General features: G+C 39.7%; 1 protein-coding gene and 1 long non-coding RNA gene across 2 annotated transcripts; both read left to right on the top strand.

The window, feature by feature from the left end:
• The first annotated feature begins 9,627 nt into the window (after positions 1-9,627).
• Positions 9,628-11,430, top strand: LOC147488403 (protein FAR1-RELATED SEQUENCE 7-like). Its single transcript, XM_086574368.1, has 3 exons — positions 9,628-9,850; positions 10,508-10,655; positions 10,740-11,430. Exons 1-3 carry the CDS (start codon positions 9,628-9,630, stop codon positions 11,428-11,430), a joined length of 1,062 nt encoding a protein of 353 aa, XP_086430494.1.
• A 94-nt stretch (positions 11,431-11,524) lies between these two features.
• Positions 11,525-12,205, top strand: LOC147488402 (uncharacterized). The gene is made up of 3 exons (XR_015203305.1): positions 11,525-11,803; positions 11,891-11,961; positions 12,046-12,205. It is a non-coding gene; the product is annotated as an uncharacterized LOC147488402 (long non-coding RNA).
• Positions 12,206-12,674: the final 469 nt, after the last annotated feature.

The raw sequence follows: 12,674 nt of genomic DNA, 5'->3' as shown, positions 1-12,674 counted from the left end.
AGCAGCAACCAACCTTCTTCAACACTAAACCTGTCAAGACTTATCAACTATGTTCATTTAATGAACACACCCGATAAGCAAACATGCAAATCGGTTCAGCATTATAAAAATGTTGGTGTGAGTAGCTCTAAAATACAACATATACTTGTACATAACATACACAATCTATAAGGCAGTTAGTTCCTCCACCGAGGCGCCTTAACTTCCAACAACTAATACGACATTCTTAACTATAATAAGTAAGGCAGGTAGTTCCTCCACTGAGGCGCCTTAACTTCCCACTAACCACACAACAAACCATACGCATAATAAAAAGGCATTTAGTTCCTCCACGATGCGCCTTAGGTTGTAACTAAACTAATAACCAGCCAAACATATTCTATACTTATCGCATTTCATGCTCAATTACAGAGTGGGTCGTCTCTGCCCAAGTAATTAGTTTGAGCCACACTTCTGCAAAACCATATACAATCATCTATTTAAAGATACATCATTAACCAACACATTACCATAATTATATTAATTAAGGCTTTCTTTGCGTGTCCCTAAAATCACGTCGTATCTATGTCTTACCTAGTTTCCCTAGCTACCACAATCGCTTCCCAACGCCGAACATGTACATCCACATGCCTCCCCTTACATAATGAACCACTCCGTGCGTAACTACCCTGAGCGGGATGCCGCACACCAGGTAACCCTCACACGAAAGCCATTATGTAAGTACTACCACTATTCGGCATAAAATTTCGCGCATCTCGTTCTAATTTTGCGAACAGAATAATCAAGCCACTATTCGGCTACGCCAGAAGGGCCATTCAGATTCACTGAAACGCCAGAAGGGCCAATCACATTACTTACGCCGAAGGGCCATTCAGATTCATTGAAACTGCCGAAGGGCCAATCATATTACATACGCCCATCACAAGGGCCAAATCACATGAGTTGTGGTAGCTAGGTTCTAGGAGTTTCATTACGTAATTTATTCAGGTGTCATACCTTTATATCTCAAAATAATTCTTATTCTATCTCATGCAAGTATACTTAATTGTACTGAAGCTCAACGTTTCTCGTTATAATACAATCCACATTATCACGTACCAATACTATTCATTGCACGATATCCAAATATCTCTATATCAAATCTCAAAACTTATTATTTCACATGCCAATTATATATTGCACTACACCATATGGAATATCTCAAGCCTTCATAAATACTACAATTCATTTAAGTAACAACTCATAATAGTAATCAATCATGTAATGTATTCGTCCAATATAGTTATGTGAACTTAAGTCACCATCAAAGCCCAATACTAAAGTCCATGAATCTAAGTCCGTATATAATTCAATTCTCATAAAAAAATGTATATATCTAAGTCTTGTAAGAATTCCCCTCTTGTTACGTGCCAATCTTATATGTTTTACGCACTACTCACGTCAAATCTTAATTAGATAATGACAACCAAGGTTATACCATTTTCGACAACATTTTTATTATTACAATTGTCCATAAAATCAAAAATATGAACAACTAGAAAAAAATCAACATTCCACAGTCAACGGTCAACAGTCAACAGTCAAAGTCAACACGTCATTGTCAAAGTCAAACTGTCGTTTCCATGTTCAACGGGTTTAGGGTCATAGCCATGGTTCATGGCTAAGGTCAAAGGTGCATGGCTCATGGGCTCATGACTAAGGAAATGGTTCGGACCCAACCTAGCCAAGCCCAAACCCAAACCTTAGAATCCAAAAGTCTAAACATTTAAAGACTCAATTAGATCTATTTTAAGTTATATGGACCGGCCCCCAAACAAACTTGAAACTGGCCCGAAACTTTATTTGGTTCGGCCCAAAGAAAACTAAAGTGGCCTAACCCAAGAACAAAATAGAACTGGCCCAACCAAACAACTAGAACCGGGCCCAAAGAAACAAAATAGAACTGGCCCAACCAACCAAAATAGAATCAGGCCCAAAGAAACAAAATAGAACTCGGCCCAACAACTAAACAAGCTAAGCCCAACCAACAAATGTTTAGGCCCAAGCCCCAAGCCCAAACCGACCAATAGTGTCATCTTCTCCACCAGCCACCACCAGCTCTTCTCCTCCTCCCTTTCATCCCCACGGTTTTGACCCTCGTCAAAAACCAAACAACTTTAATACCCACACCACTCCCTTTCATCCACCGTCAAGATCGCTCCCAAATCTAGATCTCGACCGCCATTACCACTTACCTCAAGCTTCAACAGCACTCTCCATCAATACTCACACACACCCACGACTACCAACCGTAAATTAACCAACACCAAACCACAATAGTTCACCTAATCACATCTATTGGGCAATTTCTTTGGCAGCCATTAACACAGTTACAGAGCTTCGACAGCCCCCGACTAAACTTCAATACCCGACATCAAACCCTTGACCCCGACATCAGCCAACCAATACAAAACCACCACAACAATTTAACCACCAATCCAAAAATGTATACCAGTTCAACCTATTTACTAGCCGATATTTTTCTTTGGGCTTTAGCCGCCATTAACGGGCCTAAACAAGGTTCGACAGTTCAAACCTCCATTTTTCCGAATTTCAATGGAGTTTTAACAACACAATAGACACGACATCGAATAAAACAAGATAATAAGCAGTATCAATAGGCCGAAACCTTAGACAGAAAAATATGTCGGTATACACCGATACACAAAAAACTATAGCTCGGTGAAATAGCAAAAATAACTACTCACCTTAATTAACAGCTCGACGGATCCCTCTTAGTTCGAATCGTCGCGCTCTAACGCTCTAACCAACGAGCTTTTATCTCCGCTTCCATTTTTTTTTTTTTTTATTATCTCAGAACCCTATTCTCCAAAACAATATGAATATATACTTGGGTTTGAAACCTAAGCCCAATACAGACTCGGGCCCAGAAACCAAGCCCACATATCCCAAATCCAATCCAGCAAATTTTAATTAAATTAATTAATTAATTAATAAATAAATAAATACGTATTTTAAATACGGGCGTTACAGCTATACACATCTCAAAAGAATCTCGTCCCGAGATTCGAAAGTAAAGCTATACGAACAAATAACGTTGGTTATTAACTTAGAATCTACACAAGAATGTACAGAGATTAAACTTAAACAAGATAATGTTGATATTAATTATTTTAAATAATTCCAGAATATCTATTATAGTTTAATTGTCTATATTAAAACAAATTATTATTGTCACTTAAACGCAAGATAAATATATCATTTCTTTTTAGCATGTAGTTTCTTGTTTAGTGTTGAAGAAGGTTGGTTGCTGCTTGTGGTTTGCTTTAGCATTGCATTTCAGGATATGTTTTGTTTTCCCTTGAAGTGATATAGATTTTCAGTTGAGACAAGGTTATTTGTATTTTCATTTGTAAATTTAAATAAAGAGTTATTAAAAAGAGATTTGTAACCTAATCTTATTTGTGAATTTTTGTAATGAAGAGGACTTTTATTTAAGTTAAAAATTTTATTGGTTTTTAAATTTTCGCATGTTTAAACTGTTTATGGGTTTTTGGATGTTGATAGTGCCTCACACCTTGAAAATCAAAGAGTCGGGAACAAATATTATTTTTCTGAATTCTGTCGAAATTCGGGGTGTGACAATGTAGGGTCCCTCCCAGTTGGGCCCAAGAAGCTTGTCGTTATGCTCTGGGATCTCATGAACAACCAGATCTCCATATTTGAAAGCCCAAATTCGGACTCTCTTGTCGTATGATCTCTTCAGAATCTGCTGGTTGGCAGCCAAGCGCGCCTTTACATCTAGGAGATCCATTTCTCTGCATAACAACTCCTCATTGTCCAGTGTGTGCACAATGTCTGATTTCTGAGTGAGGGCTACCAGTTCAAGAGGTATGACAGCTTCAATTGTGTAGGTCAGTGAAAATGAAAACTCACCAGTTGATTGTCTGGGTGTAGTGTTGTATGCACATAGGACCTTAGGTAATTCCTCAACCCATAAACCCTTCGCATCATCTAGTTTGCGCTTTATGTTATCCAAAATAACTCTATTAGAGGCCTCAGCCTGGCCATTGCCTTGTGGATACCTTGGGGTTGAAAAAAGATGGGTGATGTGCAACTCTTCACAGAGCTCAGCCACCGATCCGCCAGCGAACTATTGCCCATTATCTAAGATGATGACCTTAGATATGCCAAGCCTACAAACAATATTGTTCCTAATGAACTTTCTGACATCCTATTCTCGAATGAAGACTAGGGGAACTACTTCTATACACTTGGTGAAGTAGTCTGTCGCGACTAGTAAGAATCTGACATTGTCGAGGGCTGGTGGCAAGGTACCTACAATGTCAGTTCCCCACTATGCAAATGGACATGGGCTGGCCAATGGGTGCATCTCTATCACGAGAGCATGGATAAGTGGAGCATGTCACTGACACTTTTTATATTTGCGGGCAAAAACTTGTGCATCCTTTTTCATGTAAGGCCAAAATTTCCCTTGCCTTAGGATCTTGAAAGCGAGTGTTCTACCCCCAGCGTGGTTGCCACAAACTCCTTCGTGAACCTCTCGCATGACTTGTTCAACAAGGTCAAGGGAGAGACATCGTAGGTGAGGTCCCAAGAATGACTTTTTGTATAGATCATCCCCAATGAGTGTGAATCTGGGCATCTTTACCAGCATGTGCCTTGCCATGTTCCTATCCTCTGGGAGTGTCCCATCCTTATGGTAAGACTTGTATGGATCCATCCAGTTGGTGTGGTGACTGGAATAATACAAACTGCTGTAACACTGGGTTCATGGATGCTAGGTTTGTCCTGGAACTCTATAAGGATAGAGCAAGACTTACAGTTGCCCAACATTGAGGCAACATATGCCAGCACATCTGTGTGTCGATTTTCTGAGCGGGGTAGTTGGTAAAACTAAATATTCTCAAACTTACTTTGAAGACCCCTTACCAGTTCCAGGTATTTGGCCATTCGTTCATCTCTGGCCTCGTAACCTCCATCAACTTGGAACACAACCAGCTGTGAGTCACTAAAAATGGTGAGGTGTGTTAAGCACAGGTCGAGAGCCATCGTGAAGCGAGCAAGAGTCACCTCATACTTTGCTTCATTGTTAGAGGCATTCCAACCTAACCAAATAGATTTCTCCAGTCGCATGTTGTCAGGAGTAACTAACACAGCTCTAACACCTGTGCCTCTGTCATTTGAAGATCCATCCACAAACAGTCGCCATCCGAAGCATGGCTCCTAAGGGTCTGGCTGCGCACTTGGAGATTCCAGCAAGGCACTATCATTTAAACTTAGGATTGTTGAGTTGTACCCAGTGCAAGTCAATGAGATATCTCCCAATAATTCTGCCAGTGCCTGACCGTTCTCTGAGATTCGTGGGTCGTAGATTATATCATACTCTGACAGTTGCACAGACCACTTAGCTAACCTTCCAGACCTATTCAGTCATTCCAGAACTGATCGTAACTAGTATTATGATATTACTCTAATAGTGTGGGACTGTAAATATGGTCATAATTTATCTGCTACAAAGAAGAGGACTAAAGCAACTCTTTTGAGTTTGGGATACCTTGTCTCTGCCGGTAGGAGCGTTCGACTCAAGAAATAGACAGGTTTTTTAACCTTCTTTTCATCCACACATATCAATATAGAACTGATATTGTAGTCAGATGAAGAGAGATAAAGACCCAGGACTTATCCCTCAACTGGTTTGGAAAAGATTGGTGGTGACTCCAGGTATATTTTGAGTTGATCGAATGGTTTTTGGCAGTCTTCCATCCATGCAAATGAGGTATTTTTTTGCAGTAATTGGAACAGAGGTCTGCACTTATCTGAACTCTTGGAAATGAACCTATTCAAAGCTGCTAGCCTGCCTGTGACCTTTTGGACCTCTTTCATATTTTTAGGTGAAGGCATTTCTATAAGTGCCCGAATCTGATCTGGGTTTGCCTCGATTCCTCGCTTAGTAACCAGATACCCTAAGAACTTCCTTGATGAGACAGCAAAAGCGCATTTCGCTGGGTTAAGTTTCATGCGATATTCTCGTAGAATGTCAAATGCACGTTTCAGGTGGGAGAGGTGATCTCCACGTCTTAGGCTTTTTATCAAGAGATCGTCTACGTACACTTCTACAATATTGCCTATCAATCCCTCGAACATCTTGTTTACCAAACATTGGTACATGGGGTCTGGATTTTTCAGTCTGAATGGCATGACCTAATAGCAGTACAAGACATCCTCGGTTGTGAAACTAGCATGCGTATGGTCTTCCTCATGTAATGGGATCTGGTTGTAGCGAGACGACCCATCCGTGAAGGATAATAATTCATGTCCAACCGTTGCATCCACCAATTTGTTAATTCATGGCAAAGGGTAACTGTCCTTTAGACACGCGCGGTTAAGATATGTAAAGTTGATATAGATTATCCACAACTCATTCTTCTTACGTACTGGGACAATATTAGAAATCTAGGATGGGAAATTGATTTCCCTGACAAAAGTAGTTGCCTTCAGCTTTCACTGCTTTGGATCTGTCAGCACCTATTTTCCTAGATTTTTATTTGACTACTACTGCATCACTACAGACATTTAGTTGGTGGCACACCACATGCGGGTCAATTCCTAACATTTCTTCGATTGACCAAGAAAACACGTCTTTGTGTTATTGGAGGAAGTGTATTAGAGCCTAGTGTTCTTCAGAACTCAACAAGGTGCCGATGAAAGTGGTTTTGGGCGTGCTTCCTCCCACGATTTCTACTTCCTCTAAAGGCTCTAGTGAGGGAGGATCCTCCCTCTCTCTTGGGACCAGGTCCAGGAGAGGGGGATCCAATTGTAATTGCTATTTTGTAGGTTGCCCCACATCTATTGGTTTGAAAGGGAGTGGGGACTGCTTGGTCGCCAGTGCGTAGCATGTTTTGGTAGCCATCTGATCTCCTCTGATTGTCACGATTTTCCCATTGTGCAGGAATTTTAGACATTGGTGATAGGTGCTGGGAACAGCGCAGAGTGTATGCAACTAGGTCTTTCCCAGGATTATATAATAAGGTGTGTTTGCTTTTACCACAACAAAATTTATGATGAGGGTTACCAGACCAGTAGCTACGTTTAGCTAGACCACCCCAACTATTAGGGCTTTGTCTCCACTGAACCCATACAGGTTGGAGTTGGTGGCGACCATCTCTAAGTCAAGAATCTACAGTTTTTTGAATATGTCATAGTATAACACATTTGCTGAACTTCTTTGATCAATTAATATGCGATGCAAATTGTAGTCTCCAAAAGGAAGTGTAAGAACCAGTGCATCCTCATGCAAACTCTAGATGTTGAGACAGTCGACCTTAATAAACAGGATGAGGGGGTCTTTATGGGGCAACGTGTTGCCTTGATAGCAATCCGTAGTCAATTCGTCGTTCATGATCCTCATTTGATTTATGACGCGCATTTGGTATAGCGCACCCTTCTCTTTAACCTGTCCACTTTGCTTGCTTGCCTTTCCTAAAATCATGTTTATCTGGACACGGCCATTAAGTGGTCAAGTACTTGGGGGATCCTGAACTGACGTGTTGATCTCCTCAAGTTGTACTGCATTTGCCTGCTCGTGTGCTACAAATTGCTTCAACTACCCCCTCTCAATCAGATCTTGTAGTTCATTTTTCAGGGTTCTATAGGCCCTGGTACTGTGACCCTTGCTCTTGTGGAATTTACAGTAAGTCCGCTGGTCTCTGGTACCTAGGGAGCCTGGCTTGAGTGGAGCTGCCCATTTGAGGTAGCTCTGATTCTTGATCGAGTCTAGGACCTCATCTAGCATTTTGTTTAGAGGAGCAAAGTTTCTGTCCACCGAGGGAAGAACTTCTTCAGCTCTTTCCATCCTTAACTTTTTTTGTGATTTTCCATCTCCATTGCTGGCTAAATTTTGGTATTTCCCTCTCGGCATTCATCCCTTTAATGGGGACTCAGCCCTTTGGCGACCATGATGGATGTCTCTCTTTGGCTTTTAAGCTGAGGAATTCTAGTGCCCCTCTCGTGGGACCACAGGGGTTGCCCGATTAGTCTTCTTTACTTCCTAACGTCTATTTAGGACATCCTCCTCCCACCCTGCATGAGTTTTGACTCTGTCTAAGAGTTCCTCCAAATCACAGGGTGGTTTCTAGGTGGGAGGAGGGGATTTTCTGAGTGTCCCCTAATCCTCCTTTGTGCCTTGTGATTCAGAATTTTTTCTCGATAAAGAAGGGATGAGATGATTTAGTGTTCAAGGTTGAACCATCTTGCGGCGGCCTACGTATCTCCTTATTTATTTAGAAGAATCAAACCATATTTTGCGTAGTTCCTAAGAGCGGATTCCTATTGCTTATATAAGAAGAGCCTTGAGAGTCCTAGGATTAGGGTTCACCTCACCGCTTGTGAGTTCCCTTCCATCTTTGGACTCTGCCTTCCTATTAGGAATTCTCTCCTTATGGAAGTCTGAATCTGGACCATATCTTATTAGAGGTAGGTTTTCTTGTTGGTCATAATAACCCATCACATATGGGAAGATTAGAGCTAAAGGTAACTCTTAAAGATATGTCATTCTGATTCCTTCCTTATCATCAAAGATCGGCCTCTTTGGTTTTCTTCTGTTCAACAAAGATCGCCCTCTTTAGTTTTCTTCTGTTCAAGAACTGTCTTTATCAGTTCCTAATGACTTTGAGAACTGGTATATTCAGAGGCGGCTCGTCACGTGCCTAGCACATGCTTACGACACACTCGTGTTTGATAAACATGAGATAACTTATTCCCATAACTAATCCGATGGTTCTCGTCTTATTTTGGGTATCCATAGTCATTGGTCATTTCCCGCCCACATGTCATTTAGTCAATGACAACAGGAAATCCCCCTTACACTAATCATTTGTTATTTGTCGTCATTTGTTATCTCATCATTCCGTACAATCATGATAGTAGCAATCAACGCCCCCACACCCGAGTTTTTTTTTGCTCACAACTCTGACGCTCACAGTGCTCACAGGGGCGACATGTGGCACACAAAAAAATCAAAAAATAAAAATTAATACGTAGACTCTCTCTCTCTCTCTCTCTCTCTCTCTCTCTCTCTCTCTTTTTACCCAGCCCCTCCTCTCTCTCTCTCTCTCTCTCTCTCTCTCTCTCTCTCTCTCTCTCTCTCTCTCTCCTCTTTTTACCCAGCCCCTTCCTCCTTACTCTTCTCTCTCCATCTCCCATTTTACCTCACTGAAAATAATTTTAGTTTTAATTTATTCCGACCAAATGAATTCCGGTCGATAACCAAATCTAAACATATTCCAGTGAGATTTGGAAACGAACTCAAACCACCTAAATGTGACGTTGCAAGGTAAATTTTATTTTAGTTCATGTTATATAAATTTTTTTGAGGTTGAATGGAAGCATAAAATTTTCAATTTTTTCATTTTTTTTAGTACTAGTTAAAAACTATTATACAAATTTTTGAATTCATTGCTTGCACAAATTATTTAATTCATTACTTGTAGGTTTTGTTACAGTGAAAATTTTGATTTTTCACTGTTGTTCTTGTTTTTAATAGTAAGTCATATTCTAAAACTACTGCTTGTTTGTTGAATGTATAGTGAACCTACTGTTTTGAACATGACTTTGGATATTGAAGATGGTGAAGAGATAATTATGGGAGAGGGTCTGGAGAACATGGGCGATAACAACGACGACAACGCATCTGAAAAAATCCAAAGTTTGGTTCCTTTTGTTGGTATATTATTTGATACAGACAAAGCAGCATATGACTTTTACAATCAATATGCAAAAACAATTGGATTCAGTGTTAGAAAGAAAACCATGTATAGTGACGCCAAAGGTATTGTGAGATGAAGAGATTTGTGTTGTTCTTGGGAAGGGTATTATCATAAAAAAGACACTCCATTGAAGCGAAGGGATTATAGAAGATGTGGATGTAAAGCTATGATGATGGTGAAGTTCAAAGATGACAGTAAGAAGTATATTGTCACTATTTTCATAGAGGAGCATAATCATCAACTAGATCCACAAAATGCATTTACATTGAGGTCGCATATACAGGTAGATCATTCTCAGCAGATTCTTGCTCAAAATATGAGATCTTTGGGATTGCGGGCGACAGAAATATTTGTTTATTTATGCACTGAAGCTGGAGGGGCTGAAAATTTGAATTTTTTGGAGTCCGATTTGAATAACTTTCTCTCTCAAACTCGCACTAACTTCTTAAGAAAAGGGGATTCAGAATTTTTCTTAGATTATTTGAGAGACAAGGAGAAAGAAAATAGGTTCTTCTTTCACAAAATTCGGATAGACAGTGACAATCGAATTTGTGGTTTCTTCATTGCAGATGCAAAGTCAAGGTGCGATTATGGTAACTTTGGAGATGTTGTATGTTTTGATACAACTTTCAAAACAAATAACTATAACATGGTTTGTGCTTGAATTGTTGGAGTCAATAATCATTGGCAAACTATTCTATTTGGTTGTGGTTTATTAGATAGTGAGATGACACAGTCATTTGTTTGGTTCTTTGAAACTTTTCTTGAAGCTATGGGTGGCAAGCATCCTATTACGATTTTTATAGACCAAGCAATGGCAATTTCTAATGCAATCGAGCAAGTTTTACCGAATACGCATCACCGGCTGTGCTTTTGGCATTTATTCAAGAATGCAGCAACACACTTATCCAGCATATACAATAAGTTTGAAACATTTTGACCTGCTTTTAGGGGATGCATATATGAGCAGGAAAAAGATGTAGAGTTCGGAGGTGCTTGGAACCATTTGCTTACTCACTATGGTCTCAAAGATAATAAATGGCTGAACAATCTATACCTAACAAAAGAAAAATGGGCACAAGTCTTTGTACGACAATACTTTGGTGCTGGCATGACAACGACACAGAGGAGTGAAAGCATTAACAAATTTTTAAAGAAATTTTTGACAGGAAATCTCATTCTGAGAGAGTTTGTGGGTCAATTTGATAAAGCATTGGCTAGTCGACGTATGAAAAAAAGGTTGGCTGATTCTAATAATCGGAAGAGTAGGCCCAATTTAGTTATAGATTGGGTGGTTGAGCGTGAAGCATCTACAAAATACACTAGAAAGATATTCAAAAAAAATCAGGCTGAATGCGTGAAACGCTTTGTTCTAAAATTAGAGCCACTTGATGATAATGGATTGACACGTCGTTACATAGTAAGAAAGATCGGAAAACCAAATGCAAGGACTCGTAAGCTTAGTTACATAGCTTCACCGCAGGTGATGAGTTGTAGCTGCAAGAAATTTGAATTCCAAGGGATCTTTTGTTCACATGCCCTGAAGTTGTTTCTTGAATTGGAAGTGTCTAAGCTACCATCACATTACTATTTAAGTAGGTGGAGCATGAATGCAGCAGCCAATATTGGGTACGATTCTTGAGGAGAAATAATTCAAGCTGACTTGGATCCATTTGCTGCGAGGAGGCATAGCGAATTATCTCATCGTGCTCAAACTTTGGTGGCAAAAGGGACAGTTGAAAAACATGCTTTTTCTATGTTTGAAATGCTCCTTATAATTAAAAGTTTGGATTCAATTAAGGAACAAGGTAACACATTTTGTGCTAGGACCTCTAGTGCCCAAGAAAAATAGGTTGATGAGAGCAACATGGGTCTGCCTAGTGGAGATGTATTACTGGGAGACCCGATACCAAAGCAGCGCACTCGACAACACAAAGGGCGTCACAAAGGTGTGCTAGAAAAATGACAAAGAAAAAGGAAAAATACTACTTCAGACCAAGTTGAATCACCAACTGGTAATATTAACTTTAGTAATCAATTATTTTCAACTAACAATTCCTATATATTTAAGATAGTTTTATTAATAACTTGGTCTGAAGTAGGTACCTCAAATGCACTTCCAGATGAAGATCAAATTCTAAAGGCCACTAACGGAAGTGTGCAGTCCACTTTGGTTTATACCGACTCTCTATACTATATTTTTGGCGATTCATTTCTTTTATCATGTTTATTCATTTGATTGCAACTTGTGAAACAGGATTCATGGGTGCCACAAGCATACAATGGTCCAAGTGGTTACTATCACCTAAATACATGTATGTATCCGGATTTGTCAATGGCTCAAAGTTTTCCATTTCATCAACATGGACCCCCAAGCATGCCAATGATGTCATTTAATCACTCTCTTATTTATTCACAGGTTTGCTAATTCTATCCGATCTATACTAAAATTTGATCGTTAAGCTAAGCATCGTAAAATTGAAATTCTGAAGTTAATTTGCAGGCTTCCGTAAGACCATCGGAATACATAATCCAACAGGACATTCCCAATATTCAGGCATATATAAATGAAGTTTAAGTTTTTGTTTTATTTTTTCTTCCAATTTTAATTCTTTAATACATATTTCTCACTGGTTCTTATTTGGATATGGTGTAGGCAAGAGCTGAATCATCCCTCCACCCGCAAGCTAGACTTTGTGGATTTCTTTGTTTGAAATGGTATCTTTAGCCTATTGTGAAGTCCAACTCAAGCTTGTTTTCGAAAGTGGGAAGAAAAGGTTCAGGAGCTTGTTTTGGAAGGTTCGTGCTGAGATGAGAAGAAGGCAAACAGCCATGAATAAGAGGTCTTCCTTTAGCTGCTTTCACTACGACCCTTTCAGTTAATCC

The sequence above is a fragment of the Coptis chinensis genome, chromosome 7 (assembly GCF_015680905.1).
Source record: "Coptis chinensis isolate HL-2020 chromosome 7, ASM1568090v1, whole genome shotgun sequence".
Taxonomy (NCBI): Eukaryota; Viridiplantae; Streptophyta; class Magnoliopsida; order Ranunculales; family Ranunculaceae; genus Coptis; species Coptis chinensis.
This window is presented reverse-complemented; position numbering and strand designations above follow the sequence as displayed.